General features: G+C 36.0%; 1 protein-coding gene and 1 pseudogene across 3 annotated transcripts in view; one reads left to right on the plus strand and one right to left on the minus strand.

Moving 5' to 3' along the window:
• The window catches only part of BDP1 (B double prime 1, subunit of RNA polymerase III transcription initiation factor IIIB), an 89,255-nt gene extending 73,185 nt beyond the window's left edge, over window positions 1-16,070 (plus strand). For 2 of the 3 annotated variants that reach the window (XM_038530795.1, XM_038530796.1), the window contains exons 33-39: window positions 1,744-1,804; window positions 2,124-2,310; window positions 3,510-3,717; window positions 7,793-7,832; window positions 8,454-8,721; window positions 9,367-9,613; window positions 13,283-16,070. In XM_038530795.1, coding sequence (XP_038386723.1) covers window positions 1,744-1,804; window positions 2,124-2,310; window positions 3,510-3,717; window positions 7,793-7,832; window positions 8,454-8,721; window positions 9,367-9,613; window positions 13,283-13,414 — 1,143 coding nt within the window. In that variant the 3' untranslated portion in view covers window positions 13,415-16,070. The remainder of the gene's footprint in view (window positions 1-1,743; window positions 1,805-2,123; window positions 2,311-3,509; window positions 3,718-7,792; window positions 7,833-8,453; window positions 8,722-9,366; window positions 9,614-13,282) is intronic. The other variant, XM_038530797.1, reaches the window with a different exon arrangement.
• A 5,690-nt stretch (window positions 16,071-21,760) lies between these two features.
• On the minus strand, window positions 21,761-22,664 carry LOC119870284 (annotated as a pseudogene).

A 22,664-nucleotide genomic window follows, 5' to 3' on the forward strand; every position in this document is an offset into this window, starting at 1 on the left:
AGGGAGCCTGCTTCTCCCTCTGCCCGTGTCTCTGCCTCTCTGTGTGTCTCTCATGAATAAATAAATAAAAATCTTTTAAAAATAAAAGAGAATTCTCATATGCCCTTTACTTAGGTTTGTTAATTATTAACATTTTACTTCATTTGCTTACTCTGTCTTGCTCTCCATTTATATAGATACATACTTGTAAGAAACTGAACCATTTGGAAGTTGCAGACATGAGCCTTTACCTATACATACTCCAGCTTATATCTAATATCAACAAGGATGTTTCTTACAGAGAAATGATAGTACTGTTGTCACACTCAGTATTACCATACTATCTAACAAGGATTTAAAAATAATATGTAATAACATAGTTTCAGTCAAGGCTCTCACATTGTACTTAGTAGTCCTCCTTATTCTCTTTTCATCTAGAGTAGTTCTTCCTGCCCTTTACCTTCTTTTGTGAACTTGACATTCCAGGGTAATTCACAATCTGGATTTTTGTGGTTGTTCCTCAGTATTAGATTCAGATTGAACATTTTGGCACAATTACTATTTAGTTGATGTGTTCTTCCTTTTGTATTACCTCAATAGGCATGTAAATGTCAGTTTGTCCCATTTTTGGTGATGTTGACTGGCAAGCCTGGGCCTGCCAGATTTCTTCCAATAACAGCATGTTTTATGCACTGTGTTAGTAAGTAATTTGAGACTCGACAATCTTATACCTAGTACTTCTAGTATCCATTGATGATGCTTGCCGGAATCAGTTACTGACTTTGTTGGTTACAAAATGAAAGTTTTCAGATTTAAGCAGTGGAAAATTATAATAAGAATTGCAAAAAAAAAAAAAAAAAAAAAAAGAATTGCATTTTAGGGCAGCTCTGGTGGCTCAGCGGTTTAGTACTGCCTTCAGCCCAGGGCATGATCCTGGAGACCCCTCAAGTCCCACATCAGGCTCCCTGCATGGAGCCTGCTTCTCCCTCTGCCTGTGTCTCTGCCTCTCTCTCTCCCTGTGTCTCTCATGAATAAATAAATAAAATCTTTAAAAAAAAAAAAGAATTGCATTTTAGAGAATACAGTGTTTGCAATTTTGTGGATAACAGATCGGAAGGAGCAATGCTGGAGGCAAGGAGAGACAGTTCGCTTCCATTCTGGTGTCACCTACTGATAGTACAAGAGCTGCTGTGCTGGGGATAGAGGGAAGGTTGAGGGGTTTGAATCTCCCTTTCTTGTTACTTTGAAAAAATTTCATAAAATTCACATATTCAACAATTTAGTTGTAATCCCTTTATGCATATATATGTTTATTTAAATGAATCAAAAGTGAGGTGCCTGGGTGGCTTATTTGGTTAAGTGTCTGCCTTCTGCTTGGGTCATGATTTCAGGGTCCTGGGATCAAGCCCTGCATCAGGCTCCCTGCTCAAAGGAGAGCCAGCTTCTCCATTTCTCTCTGCCCCTCCCCCCTGCTTTGTGCATGTTCTCTCTCTCTCTTTCTCTCTCTTCCCTCCCTCTCTCTCTCTTGCTCTCAAAGAGATAAATTTTAAAAAACCTTTAAATGAATCAGAAGTTACTGGTACAATTAAAAAGTTTCAAAACACTTGGAAAATTGTATATGGTTAAAGAGTTGCTGAGTTTTGAAACAATTCTTACTATATCCAGTTGTCTGGAAGACTTTTTAAAACTAGAATTTGGAAAAACAAAAACAAAAAAAACAACTAGAATTTGGTCTGCCTCATTCCTGCATTTTAATTTTTTTAGGGTACACCAACTATGCCAGAAATACAACAAGAGAATGTAATCAGTTCTCAAGACTTAACAGGTATGATAATTTGCTTTGATAAAGATCACAGAAGCGAATAGTTTGGCTTTTACTCCCATACCCCATTTGACTATGAAAAACAACATAATTTTTTAGTCTATGACAGTCTTAAAAACAAAAAAAAAATTGTTATTCAGAATTGCACATCCTCTCTATGGTTAACCATCTTATCCTTTATTAAATTACTTTTTATTTTTGTGGGTGTAATTTGTTTCTTATTTGTGGGGGTAAGTTATAGTGAGACTTTTTAGAAATGTAATAAATTAACAAATTAATGATTTTTATAGTTCATCTTTTCATTACTATTAAACTTTGATAGTGAATCTAGTTGCTAACGTACATCAAGATGGTGAGGATGAACAAGCGTTCATTTTAACTCTGGTGGAAATTCCAACCAATGCTGTAGAAGACTTTAATGATACCACTGCACAGTTAATGCCAAACCCTTTACTGCCAGCACCTATATTGATCAAATCCGTGAATACAGAAGGAAGGAGTGACTTGAGGTAATGATTGAGCTAAACTATTTTATTTTTTATTTAAATTCCATTTAACATACAGTGCAGTATTAATTCCCAGTGTACAATATAGTGATGTACACTTCCAGATATTACCTGGGAGTTAAACTGTTTTTACTAGGAGGAAAGAATTCATTACTTTATGAATTGAATAGTATTGACTGAATAAGCCATTCACAAGCATTATTGTAATTGTCCTGAAGATCTTATTTAATAGTTATGTGATAAGTTAGAGAAGAAATTGTTGATTTTGTACCTGATAAAGCTGCCATTTAAACGTATAATAGTTTTGTATGAAACTTGTTTGGTATCTTAAATATTTTGAAAGCTAAAAAAAATTAGCAGTTGAGCTGAAGGCGGCGCTAAACCAGAGCCACTCAGGGATCCTGGGCTTTTTAAATTCTTTACTATAGGGCACCCTGGGTGGCTCAGCGGTTTAGCACCTGCCTTTGGCCCAGGGCATGATCCTGGAGACCTGGGATTGGGTCCCATGTCGGGCTCTCTGCATGGAGCCTGCTTCTCCCTCTGCCTCTCTCTCTCTCTCTCTCTCTCTCTTTCTCTTTCTGTCTCTCATGAATAAATAAATAAAATGTGTTTTAAAAAAACATATACTGGGATCCCTGGGTGGCGCAGCGGTTTGGCGCCTGCCTTTGGCCCGGGCCGCGATCCTGGAGACCCGGGATCGAATCCCACATCGGGCTCCCAGCATGGAGCCTGCTTCTCCCTCTGCCTGTGTCTCTGCCTCTCTGTCTCTCTCTGTGTGACTATCATGAATAAATAAATAAAATCTTTAAAAAAAAAAAAAAACATATACTGCATATAAAAAAATAAATTCTTTACTATAGAATTGATGTATTAAGACAGTCACTGGTTTAGGACACTTAATTGTCAAGTAGCATTAGATGTTGAAGTGTGTTTTTTTTTTTATAAGACATTTTAGATTAAAAGTTTAACTTGACAAAGAAAATGCTATTTCTATACCTTGGATTTAATTCAGTATTAATGGAATTCAGGTTGTGAGTTTTCAAGTATGAATTGATTGGAAAACTAACATTTTTGTGACCTTGGCTACATATATATTAATTACTTGGAAGTTTTTTGGCAGTTTTCTTTCGAATAGCTCAGCCTTTAACCTCATTAAGTAGATTCTAATTTGCTGATTTCATATGTATGCATTTTCTATGCAGTATGAATTTTCCAGTAACTTCATTTGGTCAAGATGCCATGTGTTTGTCTGATTCTGGAAAAGATGGTTCTGAAAAGCCTCCTCCTGCTAATTTGGATCTTACATCTAGGAAGAGATTTCACTGTACACTCGATGAAAGTGACCATGTTCCTCCTGCCAAGAAAACTTCACTCACTTCAGGAGATGATTGTCAAAATTACACCTCTGAGGTAAGAGAGAATCATCAAGCAAATAAGATGGCTATATTATAAGAGGTCCGTTTTTGTTTCTTGCTTAAGACTCTTTATATAAAGATAGTTCCAATACTTTTAACCATAAATAATCCATCTAAAACCAGTTTTGGATTATCACTTTCAACCAGTTCTAAATGAAAATTGATGGACATTAATCGGAAAATCCATCCCCAGTTCTGTTATTAGCTGAGAACAAGGCCAGAAGTGTCCTATAGGGGGTCCCTGTGTGGCTCAGCGGTTTAGAGCCTGCCTTTGGCCCAGGGTGTGATCCTGGAGTCCTGGGATCAAGTCCCACGTCGGGCTCCCTACATGGAGCCTGCTTCTCCCTCTGCCTGTGTCTCTGCCTATGTCTCTGCCTCTCTCAATCTGTGTCTCTTGTGAATAAATAAATAAATAAAATCTTAAAAAAAAAAAAAAGTATCCTGTAGAATTGGATCTTGGCTATACCCTTGAACAGCTGTGGGACCTGAGTAAAGATATGTTCTCTCCGTGAATGAGTTTCCTATTGTGTAAAATAGTAATAGTAGTATCACCACCACTGTTACCACAATGCTTAAAGCTATCCCTTGCTCTTAGGAAGAAAACCAGAACCTGTTTCTGTCTCTGATCTTACTTTGTCCCTCACTCTCTAACCATATTGAATTGATAATCTTTCCATTTTTTTTTTTTTAAGATTTTATTTATTCATGAGACAAAGAGAGGGGCAAAGACATAGCAGAGGGAGAAGGGGGGAGGCTCCCTACAGGGAGCCTGATGTAGGACTCAATTCCAGGACCCCGGGATCATGACCTGAGCCAAAGGCAGAAGTTCAACCATTGAGCCACCCAGGTGCCCCCATCTTTCAGTTTCTTGAATGCACCATACTTCTTCATGCCCCAGCATTATTTTTTTGGTCTCTTTCTGAGACATCTCTTTGCCAAACACAAACTTCTTTGTGTTTGACTAGCTAGTCATCACTACCTCAGAGATACCTGAAGATACTATGTAGATTTGATCAGCAGCCACTATGTTAACGGTTTCTTAGCACCTACTTGTTTTTGTTTCCAGTATGCATAATAATTTATCTCACTATGTAGCTACACTGTGGAAAAGTTAATTAACTTATTTTCGGAAAAGTTGATTTAGAATCTATATTCTCAGGGACAGTTGAAGACCAGACAACAGAGGCAGTGTATCCTTGTATATCTGATAGGTGGAAAATGGTATCCCAGAATGCTTTTAATTTCTCTTACTATGAGTAAGGTTGAATGTCTTTCATATGCTTAGGAGCCATTTGTATTCCTTTCTCAGTGAAATGACTCTATATTCTTTACCCACTTTTCATTTGTGTTGTTAATCTTTTTCCTAGAGGTTTAGAGGAACTCTGTGTATCGTATGTCCATGAACGAGTTGCATATATTTTTTCTCGGTTTGTCTTTTAACTACTTTTTGTGAATTTTTCTTCTTGCATACTTTTTTTGGTTGATTTTGGTTGGGGGGGGGGCATAAGATTTTATTTTCAAGTAATCTCTACGCATGTGGGGCTTGAATTTACAACCCCGAGATAAGAGTCTCATGAGCTACCCACTGAACCAGCCAGATGCCCTGATTTTTTAATCTGAAAAATTTCAAGCATTTAAAAGATAGAGAAGTATAATGTATCCCTGTGTATCAGTTAACCCAGTTTGATCAGTTTATCAGCATTCCTTACAAACATTATTATTATTCTCTTTTGTTTTAAAAGTATATTTAATGACATGAGAAAAGGATCACAGTACATTACTATATGCAAAACTAGGCCCCCAGTTTATAATATACCTTTAAAAATGATAGATATACGTTGATGTGACTATGTAAGAACAGTATAATGTCTTTTGATCTTGTGATTTTTATTTTTTAAACTTTGTTTTCAGCATTCTAACAATAAAAGGATGCTTATAAAAGGTTGAAGTTACAATTGTAAATTCTAGAATGCACACATACTGCATTCACATACACATACAAACTTTTTTTATTTTTATGTAATCCCATTTTTCAGTCTTTATGGCTTTAGGGGACTTTTTGTTATACATTCAAAGTCTGCCTCAAGATAAGTATAAATTCTTAGAGTTAACATTAATGATTTGGTTAGAATTTATTTTGGTGTTAGGAAGAGTGGAACCAACTTCATGTTCTCCAGGTGCCTACTGAATTGTCCCAGCACTCTTTGTTGAAAAACTCATCTTTTTCTCCACTGATTTAAAATTATACTTACTGGATATTAAATCCCATATTTGGGTATATTCCTGAATTTTCTTCTACTTTGAGATTCACCTATTTGTTCTGGGGCCAGTATCTCACTGTTTTAAGTTACAGTTTTTAAATGCTTTGCTATTTTATTCAGTTTGTTTGTTTGTTTCTCTTTCTTTCTTTCTTTCTTTCTTTCTTTCTTTCTTTCTTTCTTTCTTTCTTTCTTTCTTTCTTTCTTCTTTCTTCTTTCTTTCTCTTTCTTTCTTTTTTTTTTTAAGATTTTATTTATTTATTTATTCATGAAAGACACACAGAGAGAGAGGCAGAGACACAGGCAGAGGGAGAAACAGGCTCCATGCAGGGAGCCTGATGTGGGACTTGATCCCGGGACTCCAGGATCATGCCCTGGGCCAAAGGCAGGCACTAAATCCCTGAGCCACCAGGGATTCCCTGCTTTGCTATTTTAAATGGAAAGTTTCTCTGTCCCCTCCACATGACTTTTTTTTTTTCATGTTTTTCCTAGTTGGGTATATATTTCTAAATTTATATTAATTTTAGAATTCAATTGTTCTGAGCTTGAAAATAAAAAACCGTTTTGTTACTTATATTAGGATCATATTAACTTGACCAATTAACATAGAGAAAATTGGTGTCAGATTTGTGATGTTGGATTTTTTTAATCCAAAAACATAGTATGACTTTCCATTTGTGTAATTATTCTTTTATGTCTCAATGGTATTTTCAGCTCTTCTTTAAAATTCTGGTCCAGGGGTGCATGGGTGGCTCAGCAGTTGGGCATCTGCCTTTGGCTCAGGGCCTGATCCCAGGATCCAGGATCAAGTCCTGCATTGGGCTCCCTGCGAGGAGCCTACTTCTCCCTCTGCCTGTGTCTGCCCCTCTCTCTCTCTCTCTCTCTGTCTCTCTCTCATAAATAAATCTTAAATAAATAAATAAAATAAAATTCTGGTTCATTTCTTATTAGGTTATCTCCTAAGGAGAATTTTATCTTTTTTGTTGCCATTATCATTGAATTCTTTTCTATGTAGAGAGCTTACTGAATTCCCCTTATATACAGTACATTTTCACTTGATTCTGCTGGGCTTTCTAAGTAAATAGTCATATATCATCTGCAAATACAGTTTTAATTTGTCTTGTGTACTTTATATATCATTAATTTCTTTCTTTTTTCTATATTGCCTAATAAACTAAAAAAAAATGTCAGAAAATAGTCCTGATAGTAGACATCTTTTTCTTATTCCTAATTTAAAAGGGAATATTTCCAGTGTTTATGATGTGGGATTCTGGTTTTTGAATTGTAGTAATTATAGTTTATGGTGTTAAGAAAATGCCTTTTTTTCAAGCATGAACATTTTTGGACACTTTCCCTACATTAAGACACTATTTTCTCCTCACTTCTTTTGAATTATATTAGATTTCTCATATTGAATCATCTTTGCATTCCTGAAAAAACTCTGCTTGATTATCATGTGTTAGTGTTTCGATGTGTTGCTGAATTATGCTTGTACTAATTCATTATATTTTTGTACTGGTTATAATTGGAATTAATATTAATTGGAATTGGAATTAATATTAATCTTGGTTTAGAAAAAGCATTTGGAAATTCACCCCTCCTTCACTGTGCTCTGGAACAGTTTCAGTAACAGTAGCAATGTATTCTTCGTATATGTTTGGTAGAATTTCCAGGAGATATCTTTTACCCTATAGCTTTCTGTATCTCACATGCTTTCTTTATTTAAAAAAAAAAAAAAAAAAAAAAAGGCAAGAACGATTTACATGATAAATGGATTTTTAAATTATTTTTTTGTAAATTTACTTAAAACAGGTGTGCTCAAAGGAAATGATAAATGTTTCCGAGGAAACAGGTAAGTGAAATAAATTTTACTGTGATATTTTGCTATTTTTGGATTATTTTTGATGCATCTATTCAAATTTGGAATTAAAGAAGAGTCTTGCTTGCTTTCTCCAAGAATCTTGCTTTTATTATTAGAAGTTTTTCTTCTTAGCTGAGATCTTGGATTTGGCACTTTCATAGTCATAAGAAGCTACTTTAATCTTGTAATTAATAGAAAACCATGTGGCTACAGGATTTTCTATAAAAGCTTAACTATATTTTAGGAATTAGAAAGCTGAGCATAAAAAAGTTTTTATAGTTCTTTAGGTTTATCTAGAGATTAGAAAGTGATAACTCTCATTTTGCTAGTTGAAGATACATTTATGGAGAAAGATTTTCCAGATCAAAATATGTTGATATGTTGATACGGTTATTTTTTATCTGAATGCAGAAACTGTAACCATACTTTTTTTTACCAGCTACAATGTTCTTAATAGATAACTTACATATTAATTTATCATTTAGCCTACTCTTACTACAATAGGTTTATGGAAGAATGTCATGATTTTTCCTTCAAATGTTGCAGTTCAATTGGATGTATAAATTTCAGTATGTGTTCTCTGTGCTTACCAGTTGTCTTCATTTTTTGAAGGGGAGTCTTACACAGCACAAGATACCTTCCCTACCTCAGGAAGCACACATACAACTCCAGAACCTCAGAAAGAACAACTTGAACCAACTTTACAGAATATAGGATCTGGATCTCCTGATAAAGTAACAGATACACATACAGAAAAGAGTACATCACAGTTACCTCAGGATGAGAGGATTGTGTCTGATAAGGAAGAGAAAACTTGTGCTGCTTCAAAGTCTGAACAAGTGACTAGCATCACATCATCTTCAAAAACCCCATTAACCAGGTACCATGAGATTATCTTTAACAAATGTTTCTCTCCTTTTCTCTTTCTCAAAGCGTAAATGTAATATATATGCAACAGATATGACATATACGTAAAGACTAAGTTCAGTACTACGGATAGTGTTTTCTAAACATACTCCTCGGGATCCCTGGGTGGCGCAGCGGTTTAGCGCCTGCCTGCCTTTGGCCCAGGGCACGATCCTGGAGACCCGGGATTGAGTCCCACGTCGGGCTCCCGTCCCGGTGCATGGAGCCTGCTTCTCCCTCTGCCTGTGTCTCTGCCTCTCTCTCTCTCTTTCTGTGTGTGACTATCATTAATAAATAAAAAATAAAAATAAAAAAAATAAATATATTCCTCTGTCAGTAATGTAAAGGGAAGGAGTTTCATCTAAGGAAATTCAGTAATGTCAACATTTTGATAAGACTCTTCAGATAAATACAATATTCCATATAATAAGAGCTTGACTTTAACTGAGACTAACTTTTTAGGTAGAAACTCTACATTGGCAGCTACTGGTACAATGATCAAAATAATAATGATATTTAGAAGATACGCTGGTGCCACTAAGGTGGTATCTGTCACATGTGCCATTTTAACCATCATGGAAGAAGTTGGTATTAAATATCTTTACGTTTGCATTTCTAGGCCTGGCAGGAGGCCCCTGGGATTCTTGTCTTTAATATGTTCAAGGAATAGTTTGGAGTCTGATGAACCTACTCATGTTTCTAATAAGAAACGCCTAAGGCCTCTTATACCTGCACCAAGACAGAATCTGAAAAGATCAAATCCACTCCATGAAAGCCAGAAAAAAGTCCATGAGTCCTCTGACCCGCTTCCATCTCCAAGTGTTGTGAATACTCAGTCTGAGAGTATTGACAGTTCAGCAGCTCAGGTGCGTGGTAACTGTTCTGTGTTACTATTTGTATGGAATGGGCTAGAAATCATACGCAACTAGGAAACACATGCCAATTGGTACTTTCATTTGGATGTCAGAAGTTATTTCAGAGCATCTCCTGTTTATCTCCTCCCCATCATACCTCACTATAAGAGAAGAAGATAAGCTGCTGAGGTAGGAAGTTCCAGCAGCTCCTTTAATATAAGGTCGTTTAAGCTAGCCATAAATGGATGCTGAATTGCCATTCCTTTAATGCAAAGAACTTTCTGACCTGTGGAAGCAAAACAGAACAGTGCTAGAGTTTTATTTGCATTTAGGGAGATGTCCTGATACCCATAAGAATTCAAGGAATGGGGGCAGCCCCGGTGGCTTAGCAGCTTAGCGCTGCCTTCAGCCCAGGCCGTGATCCTGGAGACCCGGGATCGAGTCCCACATCGGGCTCTCTGCATGGAGCCTGCTTCTCCCTCTGCCTGTGTCTCTGCCTTTCTCTCTCTCCCTCTTCTCTGTGTGTCTCAAATAAATAAAATCTAAAAAAAAAAAAAAAAAGGCAAGGAATGGTAAAGTTAGAATTTGTTTGCATGTTTCCTTTCTCTGCATTCTGAAGATGTTCATATGGCAATTTGTGGGAAGGAAAAATACATGAGCTAGTATTTCAAAAACTTTGAAAGAATATGGGTGTTGGTTACGTAGGATCTCCATGCAGAAAAGGCTGGTGACCATCTCTTGGATAGCGTGAGCCTCAAGAGGAATACTTGTACTTAATACAATAATAGAGAGTGGAAATGTAATTTCATTTGTTTAATTTGCACCTCTTTAGTTATTAGTGACTAGGTTTTTCCCATATGTTTACTAGGTTTTTTTCTCTTTGTTTTCTTTTTTGTTCCTGTCTTTCACTGATTTAGAGCTTTTGGGATCTAGGTAGTTTTCTTTACCAATTTATGTGAGATTCTTATGTAAGAAAGCCACATACCTCTTAGCTCTTTACTGCAAGTAATTTTTAAAAATTCATTTACTTTTTAATTTTTGTAGGGTTTTTAGTATATACATAAGCTTTATTTATTTATTTGTAAGACTTTATTTATTCATGAGAGACACAGAGAAAGAGAGGTACAGACACAGGCAGAGGGGGAGAAGCAGGCTCCATGCAGGGAGCCCAACATGGGACTCAATCCCGCGTCTCAAGGATCATGCCTTGGGGTGATGGCGGTAATAAACCTCGGATCCACCAGGGCTGCCCTACACATAAGCTTTAAATGTTTAGTCAGATCTGTTTTTTTCTTTACACTTTCTTTTTTTTTTTTTTTTTTAAGATTTTATTTATTCATGAAGGACAGACACACAGAGAGAGAGGGAGAGGGTGAGAAGCAGGCCCCATGCAGGGATCCAGACGTGGGACTCGATCTCTGATCTCCAGGATCAGGCTCTGGACTGAAGGCAGCGCTAAACCACTGAGCCACCCGGACTACCCTTCTTTACAATTTCTTATATTGCTTTTATGATTAGGAAGGTTTTTCTCCATAGATAATAAAACATTTAGTAATCAGTTTTAAAGCTAACCCTGTTCAGGGGTGCCTGGGTGGCTCCTTTGGTTAAGTGTCTGACTCTTTGTTTCAGTTCAGGTCGTCCCTCAGAGTCCTGAGATGGAGCTCTGTGGAACCTGCTTGGGATTCTCTCTCCCTCTGGCCCTGTCCTGCTTCCCTGTCTTGTGTGTGTGTGTGTGTGTGTGTGTGTGTGTACTCTTTCTAGAAAAAAAAAAAAAAACAAAAAAATCATGGTTCTTGGCTTCTGTAAAGAGTATGAGGCAAGACTCTAAACATTATTCTCAAATTGCTATTTTACTATTTTTGAAATAAGTAATGTATTCCAAGGTTTAAAATTCATGATTTACCAAAAAAGTTGACAGTATGAAGTTTTCCACGTCTGTCCTTTAGCTTCCTAGTTTCCCCTTTTTATAAGTGTATGGTATTAATCAGCTTCAGGTTTACTTTTCCAGACATACAATATGTGTATACAAATATAAATATTTTTTTGGATGCCTGGGTGGCTCAGCAGTAGTTGAGCGTCTGCCTTTGACTCAGAGCGTGATCCTGAGGTCTGGGATCGAGTCCCCACATCGGGCTCCCTGCGAGGAACCTGCTTCCCCCCTCTGCCTATGTCTCTGCTTCTCTCTCTGTGTGTCTCTCACAAATAAATAAATCTTTAAAAATATATATATATAAATATTTTTCTTTTTTTCATAAATAATACCATACTGTTATCTTCCTTGCTGTTTTCACTATAACACTATGTCTTGGAGATCTTTTTTTCACTTTTGTCATTCTTCATAGATTTAATGAGCATATGAATGAGGTTGAGTACGTCTTCATATATTTGAATCATTTATGCATTCTCTATGAACCATCTGTCCAATATGTCTGATTTTTTAAAAAAAATTACATTATTACTCTTTTCCTTGATGATCTGTAGAAGCTCTTATATTAAAGAAAACCCTTGTGGGTCGCCTGGGTGGCTCAGTAAGTTAAGCGTCTGCCTTCAGCTCAGGTCATGGTCCCAGGGTCCTGGGATCAAGCCCCATATTGAGCTCTCTGCTCTGTGGGGAGCCTGCTTCTCCCTCTGCCTGCTGTTCCCCCTGCTTGTGTGCCTGCTCTCTCTCTGTCAAATAAATAAAATCTTAAAAAAAAAACCTTTGTGATAAAGATTGTAATTTTTTTAACCTATATGTCACTTGTCTTTTGATTTTATGTACAGTAGTTTTTGTCATGCAGAGATTTTTAAAAAATTTTTACATAGATGAATTTATTTTGGTGAGGTACAGGTTTGACTTTTTTTTTTTGAGATGGTTATACAGTTGTCCTACATTATTTATTAAATAACCTAACTATTCTCAGATACTGAATTTGCAGTTATATGCGTGGGGGTTATTTCTAGTCTTCATTTTTCATTAATACATAAGTCTGTTCTAATGCCAATACCACGTTGTCTTAATTTTTTTATAGATTTCTAGATAGGCTAACTTTTGCGACGCCTGGGTGGCTCAGCGGTTGAGCATCTGCCTTCAGCTCACGGTGTGATCCTGGAGTCCCGGGATCGAGCCCCACATTGGGCTCCTTGCATGGAGCCTGCTTCTCCCTCTACCTGTGTCTCTGCCTCTCTCTTTCTCTCTGTGTCTCTCATGAATAAATAAAATCTTAAAAAAAAAAAAAAGGCTAACTTTTGATAGGATTGCTTTATTTTGTAGTTGCCTGGGGATACTGTTCTGTTTTGTGGGTCTGTATATTCTTATGCAGATTATTAAAATTCTTCATTATAGTTTTGATAGTGTTACATTTTTCTGTATTAAATTTTTTTCATGGAAATTAGGGTAAAATAATGGATCATGTGTACACTATAATCTAATCGTGCCTATTATCATGTCCAGGCTTGTTGAGTCCAGTTTTGTTATTTTAACTAATGCTTCAAAGGTTATCTTATTCATAAAATGTTTACTATGTTTAGTATTATTTCCCTAACAGCATAGACATGAAATTTTTGGGTTAAAGCATATGAACATATTTAAAGCTCTTAATATTTATCACTGTATTGATTTTCAAAGAGAGAATCAATTTAGATGATCACTATCCAATACATAAATGTTATATTGCATATTTTTTTTAATTATCGTTTTAGGTTTCTTGTGATCGTCCCTTACCAAAAGAAGAATGTAAAAGTGTCCAAAACCGGGTACCTGAAGAGGAGCCAACCACAGTCTCTGAATATTTCTTTAATGATATCTTTATTGAAGTAGATGAAACAGAATAAAATTGTTTGTTTTTTTTTTGTTTTTTTTGTTTTTTTTTTTGGTTTGGTTTGGTTTGGTTTGGTTTTGGCTTTGGTTTTTATATCTAGGATTTCCAGAGTCAAATTATCAACTAAGCAGTATTTAGAAAAGAACATCTATGGCTGTTTTTCTTTAGATTGATTTTGAATATTTAATGAACTTGATTTGAAGCTTTTATAATCAGTGGAAAACATTGCTGAGGTTCCTTTCATTCTGATTGATTTAGCATTTTGGAAATACAAAGCAATTAATAAGACTGTTCCTGAGACAGAAATAGCTTCTCTTGTTTACATTTTGACTCTTCCTGTGCTGAACACACATGGACATGTTGGAATATTATGGATAAATGTCTGTATAAATCACAGTGCCGACATATTTGGAGGTGGGATTGTATTTAACATGTAACAAACTTCTTTGGTAAAGGTTTTTTTCTGTTTTTTTGGTTTTGTTTGTTTTGTGTTTTGTTTGTTTTGCTGAAGGCCTTTTCAGTTGCCTCTCAGTATACGAGAGCATATTGTGAAACTCCACTTTAGTATGGTAAATGTTAAAAATTTTCTATTATCAGCTATTTGACTGGAAAATATGTATTTTTCTAATTCATGTTGATGTAACATTAGTCCTAATTGAACAAGTAGTATTTAAACTTATTTATAAAAATGAAACATCAAAAAATTTATTTATTTTTAAAGTTTTTTATTTAAAAGAATATTCAGTTTTAATTATTTTCACCACTCAGATTATGGGTAAAGAAGACATTGACAAATTTATGTTTGTCCCTTTCCCTCTTTAATTTTAAAGATATTTAAAGTTATATCACTAAAAGTATTTGGATAGTATATATGTTTTAGATGCAATTTTTTTTCTCATAGTTTAGTATATTGAATTTGTACTGTGAAGTTTTGTTTTTCTTGTTTTTTGGATAATCTCAGGATTTGTATGGGGAAAAAAACCTTTAATTTATGAGGGTGATTCACATAGAAAACTCAGTCCCTTTTACACACGTATACACTCACACACATTCCTTTTTTTAAAACTAATTTCTTGATAGCTTTTTTTATCCCCATTAAATTTTGATTAGGGAACACATAGGCCTTTAAGCACAGAACATAATTGTGATGTTAAAACAGAAAATTAAAAAAAAAAAACAGAAAATAAGATGATAAGACTTTATTTAGTACAGTGATTATCATCAGTATTAATTTAAGGGTTGTTTTTAATTTTCAAATATTGTTATTTACTTATGTAATTCCATTTTCCACCCAAGGAAATCTTCGGTGGTTCCAATCAAACTTCTTAAAAACAGATTTATTCTTTTATTTGAAAAGCCTCAGAGCAGGAATCAGAAACATTTTCTGCAAAGTATTTTTGAATTTGTGGGCCACATGGCTTCTGTGGCAACTGTTCAGTTCTGCTGCTTCAGTGTGAAAACAGCTACAGACGATACGGAAGTGGTTGACATGGCTGGAATGGGCTTTTTAGTTTGACCCCTACTTTGGATGGTAATTTTCTTACCGTCAGGTGCTGACATTTTATCTATGACATATTATTTGTCATTGACAGTTATAAGTTGTGCATCACAATTAAAACTGTTGATTTCATTACAAAATGATCAGTATTTTAACTGGGAAAATATTTTAATGTTTAGATAATTGTGTTTGTATATTGAGAAAAATAGTGGCCAATTTTCAAGTTCATTAGTAAAATAGGATATGGCTCAGCAAGTGTAACAATAATCCTAAAATTGCTATCAAAGCATTTCTTATTCATTACTTTATAGTGAAATTTACAATTTAACTTTTTTGTCATAAAGGAGGATCTATAAATCTGAGTGGAAATTCTCAATTAGGTATGTGTTAATTTATTTCATGTGACTAATATGTCACAAAAATCATGGTAGTAAATCACATTACTATTTTAATGCCCTGTTTTTATAAATTTTTTAAGGTCTCATATTCTGAAAGAGTTTCTTTCATTTAATGTTAGTTTGGATGTTAGGTTGCCACAGTTAAACTATTATTTTATCCCTAGTGTAATATTTATTTTTTAACTTTGTTAATATCCATCTCTTGCTCATCTACAATGAATTAATTTTATGGAAGATGTAACTTCTCACTATATAAGAAATAATTCTATCTTTGGGCATTCATTGTGTAAGAGAATCAAGTCAGCCAAGCTAAATTGTCCTATCATATCCTTAAAGCTAATCTGGGGAAAATGAGAAACTCAATTATTGTATTTACTTTATAAGGTGGAAAGAATTAGCCACACCCTTTGTTTATATCTGATTCATGTAAAGATGATGTTGTGAAGAATTATTTTGTAAATCTTAAAGGAGGTATGAATAATGGTGTTTGTTTTCTTGACTTTTTGTCCTGAATACTTATATATTAGCAAGTGATCAACATGATGGTTTTAAAAGCCTAATTGTTGGTAAATGATTGAGGCACAGATCATACATAATACGAATATTCACTGTTTACCACCACATTATTTGAAATAGAAGTGACTATGTATACTCTTACTTGAAGGAGTTTTTGACAAAAAAGCAATATCTGTCATTTGTAAATTTTCTTGTTCTAAAGAAAGCAGTTATGTTCTATAGATATAAATTATGTAAATAAAAGTTATTTTATACTATTTCTGTTTTTTTCTTTTTCTTTTCTAATGACTTAAAGATATTAATGTTTAACCAAAACTCGTCCATTTTTCTCCTATAGTGTATACTTCCTTCCTTTCATAAAAATAGAACTGAAGAATTAATCTTTTGTCTTATATGCATGCTGTGAAGGAAATTTTTTTGATCTTGCAAGAGTAAAGAATAGACTTCCCCTCCGTCCCATTTAGGACCTGTGAAGGGTTGCTTTCTTGTTCATTTATTCCTTATATCATGAATTTTTAGGTAAAAGAACTCAATCTCTTGCTCTTTTTTCCTCCTACTTTGTTTTCTCTGTAGAGAAAGATAAATGGGAAACTTTAGTCCTGGATATAATAGAATCCTGGACTTTTGAAGTCGACAGAATTTTTATCTTGAATTTGGTCAGATTATCAGAAAGCTATATATATGCGCTGCCTCCATTCTGTCTGCTTGTGTTGAGGGACTTTACGTGAAATAGAATAAAAGCCTAAAGAAATTGTTATTTTTACTATAATGATATTACAGAGTTTTAAAAAATTATTTCACCCAATATCTTATGTATGAGAATCTATAGGAAATATTTCTCTTTGGCTTCAGTGCCAGGAATAACTGGGCTTCTGTACAACTGGTCTGATTTTTTTTTTTTTAAGATTTGTTTTTTTTAAGTTTATTTGACAAAGAAAGAACACAAGCAGGGGGAGCAGGAGAGGGAGAAGCAAGCTCCCCATCAAGCTAGGAGCCGTACAGAGGGCGTGTTCCCAGGACCCTAAGATCATGACCTGAGCTGAAGGCAGATGGTGAACCGCCTGAGCCACCCAGGCACCCCTGGTCTGACTTTTTAAGAACTCACTTTTTTAAAACAACAGGCTGCCATTTATTATGTAGGCATGGTACTGACCTTTTAGTAATGCATTATTTCGCATTTTAAAAAATTAGTATACATGGCTTAAGTAGTGCTAGATTTCAAACAAGCTGTTTCTTCTGTTATTACCTACTTCTAAATATGGTTATTCTGTTATCTCTTGTTCACAAATATGAGACATTACATTGTTAATTGTCACTGGTACTTAAGATTTTTGGGTTTCTTAAAACTCTCCCCTTCCTATATGTTAATCCTAAGGTTTAATCCATATTTGTTGTTACTGTATTAATCGTAATTATTCAGTGCTGTACCACTTTATGTACTAAGGTGACATTTATGGGACAAGCATTTGTTTTTCTTGGAGTTAATATTTGTTTCACTCTTTAATTTGCTTTTTTACCCTCTTTTAACTTTCCACACCCTCTAGCAAGTCTGTAAAATGCCTCTGCGTATAATTTTGCACATAGTCAAACCATCACTTAAACTGTTTTCTCCTCTTTTTTTTTCCTGGAAAACTTTCTAGAGATTGCTTTTCCTGTTGTGAACTAGATTAGGGGCTTTCCAGGTCTCTGTGTGCAACACAGCTGTCATCATGAGACTTCTCTGTGCCATTACTCTGTGAACCTCCTGCCTCTCTTTCCTGGTTTAGATGTTGTGTCTTGAGCCCATTTCACTGTCATTCCTTATTTGTTTGGGGAGGTACATGTTCCAACTATTTACTGCAAAAGGGTACATGGGTGGTAACATTACTTAATGTCTGAAATTTATTCTACTCTTAGTTGGGCTATGAATAGAATTCCTAAATAATTTGAAAATAATTTTTATGTCATTTTGAAGGCATGTTCCATCGTCTTCCAGTTGTCCGTGTTTAAAAGTTTCGTGCCATTCTGATTCTCTCTCCTTTGAATGTGGCTTGCCTGTTTACAGTGTTTTGACCTGCTATATTCTGCACACTAATGAACTTTGGTGTAAGCCTGTCCATCTTTCCTGCCCCTACATTCATGCTGCTGAATACTAATGGACCTTTTTAATAGGGAAACTCATTTACTTCCCTTCTGGGAAATGTTCTTGTATTATTGTTTTGATAATTTTGTCCCTTCCATTTTCACTGTTCTCATGTCTGTCCTTTCTATTAATCATTTTTTTTAGCACTTTTATTGGGTCTGTAAGTTATCTTTTCTATACTGTTTCCCATTTCTTCCTCCCTCTCTCCTTTCTTTTCTTCACTTTTGTTGTTGTTATCCTGTTTTGGGGAGGGGAAGAGTGTCTCAATTTTGATTTCTGGAGAAAAATGTAAGCATCTATTTCTTTTCAGAAGTGACTTTGGTAATCACAGAATGGGTAGAAAGAAGGCCAAGACAGTCTTGATGCTTCTAACACATTTGTAGAATTAAATCACAGAATGAGCCATCAGGTAAAACCATCATCCTTTGACTTGGTTCATAATTTTGAATCAACACTGTTTTCTTTATTAGTGTTTTTAAGGCATAGTTTGCATTTATTATTTTTTAAAGAAACATATTTATTTATTTGACAGATCGAGAGAGCACAAGCAGAGGGAGCAGCAGAGGAGAGAGAGAAGCAGACTCCCCTGCCGAGAAGGGAGCCTGATGTGGGGCTTGATCCCAGGACCCGGGATCATGACCTGAGCTGAAGGTACACTTCACTGACTGAGCCACCCAGGTGCCCCAGGCATAGTTTACATTTAATAAAATATACAGATCTTACATGTTCAACACCCTAGGAAGTTCCCTTAAACCCCTTCTCCTTGGTCATCCACAAAGAGTAGTTTCACCTGGTGTTAAACTTTGTGGAATCACATATGATGCATTTATTTTTTTTGTATCTGATTATTTTTGCTCAGTATGTTTTTGAGATTCATCCCTGTTAGTAGTTCTTTGCTTTTGTTGCTGAGTTGTATTCCATTTTATGAATATAACATATTATAATATGATCACACCGAATTTTCTTTCCATTTTCCTGTGGGATTGTTTGCAAATTTGGCTGTTTTTTTAAATAAAGCTATATAAACATTCTTTTGTAGACATGTTTTTATTTCTCTTATGTAAATACATAGTATCACCTCATTTGTGAGATACACTCCTAAGTACTTTTTTTTTTTTTTTTAAGATTTTTAAGTACTCTCTACACCAACATGGGGCTCAAACTTACAACCCCAAAATCAAGAGTTGCATGGTCTACCAACTGAGCCAGCCAGGTGCCCCAGTACTTGGTGTTCTTTGATGCCATTATAAATGGTCTTTAAAATGTTTATTTTCTAATTGTTTATTGCTGAGATATTAAGAAATAATTGATTTTTTTATTACAATTAAGATTTTAACAATGGTATTTTCTATAACATCCATTCATAGTCTTATGTTTTCAAACCAAGCCTGGCTCTATTAAAGCAGGCCTTTCAATATTATAGAACGCTATTTGACTATAGCAAACAGATTTAGAAACTCAATTATAATAAGATACACAGGATAAGCATAAACTATTAAAATTTTTAATAAGTATACATTAGATATAAACTTAAATTTAATGCCAACCAGGAAATAATTGCTAACCTCTCATTTAATAAATTTGGTGGCTAGCAGAGTATCTAGTCTCCTTATAACATGTTTTCCCATCCTAATAATTTCTCATTAAATGTCTACAAAGCTTGTAATCTCTAGCTTTGATTACATTTTCTAGCCAAAGTTTATTTTTTTAAAGGATTTTATATATTTATTCATGAGAGACATAGTGAGGCAGAGGCACAGGCAGAGGGAGAAGCAGGCTCCCTATAGGGAACCTAATGCAGGACTCGATCCCAGGACCCTGGGATCACAACCTGAGCCGAAGGCAGCTGCTCAACCACTGAGCCACCCAGGCATTCCTCTAGCCAAGGTTTAAATTGGAAATGAGGCTTAAAATTTTATTTCCACATTTCCTTCCCTTTTTATAGATTTAAAAAATTCTTAATCTCATTTTTACTTCCAAAAGCTTAGAAATTTTTTCATAATCCTGTTCTTGTTTCACAAGTGCAATGTTTTTTCATTTCTCTAAGGATGTTCCAGTTGCTTCTGTTCCTTGTACTGCTGGTTTCTTCTGAGGTTTTCTTGGTTGTGTTGGGGGTCTTTTTCATTTTGAAGACTTTGCTCCAATGCCTGTTGATCCTTGGCTATCCATGCATATGTTAGAGAAAGTTTCTAAAAAGTTGGGAGATTTTACAAGCTTCCTGAAGTGCAGATAGGACACGTTAATTTGTAGATTACACTGTAGGTGTATTATTTTCCAAGGTGCTTCTCCACTGGGAAGCCTCAAATATCACTCTATCCTTTCTGTGAGGTGGCAAGGTTTCTCCAGATGCCTTCCTATTAAAACCCAGTAGCCAACATTTTAGAACTCGGAGGAAAACGGGCATTGGGGAACAGAGCTTTCTTGACTTGGCCTCCAGACTTTTAGTTAATCTTGGTGATTTCAATCTGGCGCTTCACTCTTGCCTACTGTTCCTGTATTTGGAACATCCGAGGGCAGCCCCGGTGGCGCAGTGGTTTAGCGCCGTCTGCAGCCTAGGGCGTGATCCTGGAGACTGGGATTGAGTACCACGTCAGGCTCCCTGCATGGAGCCTGCTTCTCCCTCTGCCTGTGTCTCTGCACCTCTTTCTCTCTCTCTCTCTCTCTCTCTGTCTCTATGAATAAATAAATAAATTATCTTAAAAAAAAAAAAAGGAACATCCGAGATTCAGTTTCTCCAGATAAAATATATCTCCTAACTTCTGGGCAAAGTGGGAGTGAAAACCTAGGGTTCTAACTGCTTCTGACACAGATTTTCAAGTACTTTCATTGTTTCCTGGTTTCTACCACTGCTCCCCACACCCACCCACACCTTCCTCTTTTTCCAGTACCACCAATTCCCGAGCCTTGTAGGGATTTCCGGGAGGCAAATCAACTTGTTTACTTGTTTTTTTAATCTTCCAGTGCAAGCACTTAGATATCAGCTTCCTCTTTTCCTTCTAAATTTATTTTTCTGGGGATCCCTGGAAAAATATTTTCCGGGGATCCCTGGGGCTCGGCGGTTTGGCACCTGCCTTTGGCCCAGGGGGTGATCCTGGAGACCCAGGATCGAGTCCCGCATCGGGCTCCCGGCATGGAGCCTGCTTCTCCCTCTGCCTGTGTCTCTGCCTCTCTTTCTCTCTCTGTTTCTATCATGAATAAATAAATAAAATCTTTGGGGAAAAAAATTATTTTTCCTATTTTTTTGCCTGCTGTCTTCATATATCTCCATTATTATTATTATTATTATTATTATTATTATAGAGAGTGTATGTACCTGTACCTGTAAGGGGCAGGGGAGCAGAGAGAGAGGGAGGGAGAATCCCAAGCAGGCTTCATACCCAGTGTGGAGCCTGATGAGGGCCTGAATCTCATGACCCTGAGGTCATGACTTGAGACAAAATCAAGAGTTGGTCAGTTGCTTAACCAGCTGAGGCACCCAGGCATCCCATATCTCCTATTTTAATTGAAGGTAGGATATGGATTCTTTTTTATATTCCTTTGTTGCTTTGAGATCATTTATGAGAGAAAGAGGTAAAAACATCTTTATTTCCATTTTGTAAGTTGACATACTGTATTCCCTAAAAGAAAAAGTAAACTGAACACTATGAACAACTGTACGCCCACAAACTGGGTAACTAGATGAAATGGACAAATCCTACCAACACAAAAATCTACCAAGACTATTTCACAAAGAAAAAATTCGAATAGATCTATGGTAAGAAGATCGAATCAGTAATCAAAAACAATAACAATAACAACCAACACCAAAACAAAAGCCTCCTGACAAAGAAAAGCACTGGACTTTATGGCTTCACTGGTAAATCTTACCAAACATTTAAAAAAGAACTAATACCGAGGCACCTGGGTGGCTCAGAGGTTGAGTGTCTGCCTTCAGCTCAGGGTGTGATCCTGGGATCCCAGGATCCAGTCCCACATCGGGCTCCCAAAAGCATTCTTTGTTTCTTTTCCAAGATGATGATAATTCTTCATAAATTTCCTTTCTCCATATGGGCACCTTGGCTTTTAAAGTATCAATGGCAGGGCAGCCGCGTGGCTCAGCAGTTTACTGCTGCCTTCAGCCCAGGGCCTGATCCTGGAAACCCGGGATGGAGTCCCACATTGGGCTTCCCCTCTGGAGCCTGCTTCTCCCTCTGCCTGTGTCTCTGCCTCTCTCTCTCTCAGTCTCTCATGAATAAATAAAAATGAAATCTTGAAAAATAAATAAAATATCAATGGCATAGCTCACAGCCTGGAGGGATGAGGCCCTATGGACCGAGGACACAGTAAAGATAATGCTCGCTTCTGATACTGGAACTAAGCCAAGTCTATGAAACACTGCTATGTGTTTGGCCATTTCTGCCTAATGTCACTACAGATCTTTCTGATTTCATTTTCTGCCATCGGTAGATATGCTTCATATTCTAAACTAATGAGTTTTTTTTCCCTTCAAAGTTGTTTCTTGTAGTCCCTACAAATAGACTGCACCACACAGTGAAGAAATCACCAATTGTGAGACTTCATCTATGGAGAGGTTCTCAGCAGTGAATTTTATTATATCTTTAGGTTTCTCTTCAACTTCATTCAGATCTTTCCTAAGTGGCTCCAGAGCACTACCCTCCACTAATGGGGGAGATAATGGCAATTTCATCTTCTGACTGAAGGTGGAGGAGCTGATCTCCAAGCTCGACAT

This window comes from Canis lupus, chromosome 2 (genome assembly GCF_011100685.1).
Source record: "Canis lupus familiaris isolate Mischka breed German Shepherd chromosome 2, alternate assembly UU_Cfam_GSD_1.0, whole genome shotgun sequence".
NCBI classification, from domain to species: Eukaryota; Metazoa; Chordata; class Mammalia; order Carnivora; family Canidae; genus Canis; species Canis lupus.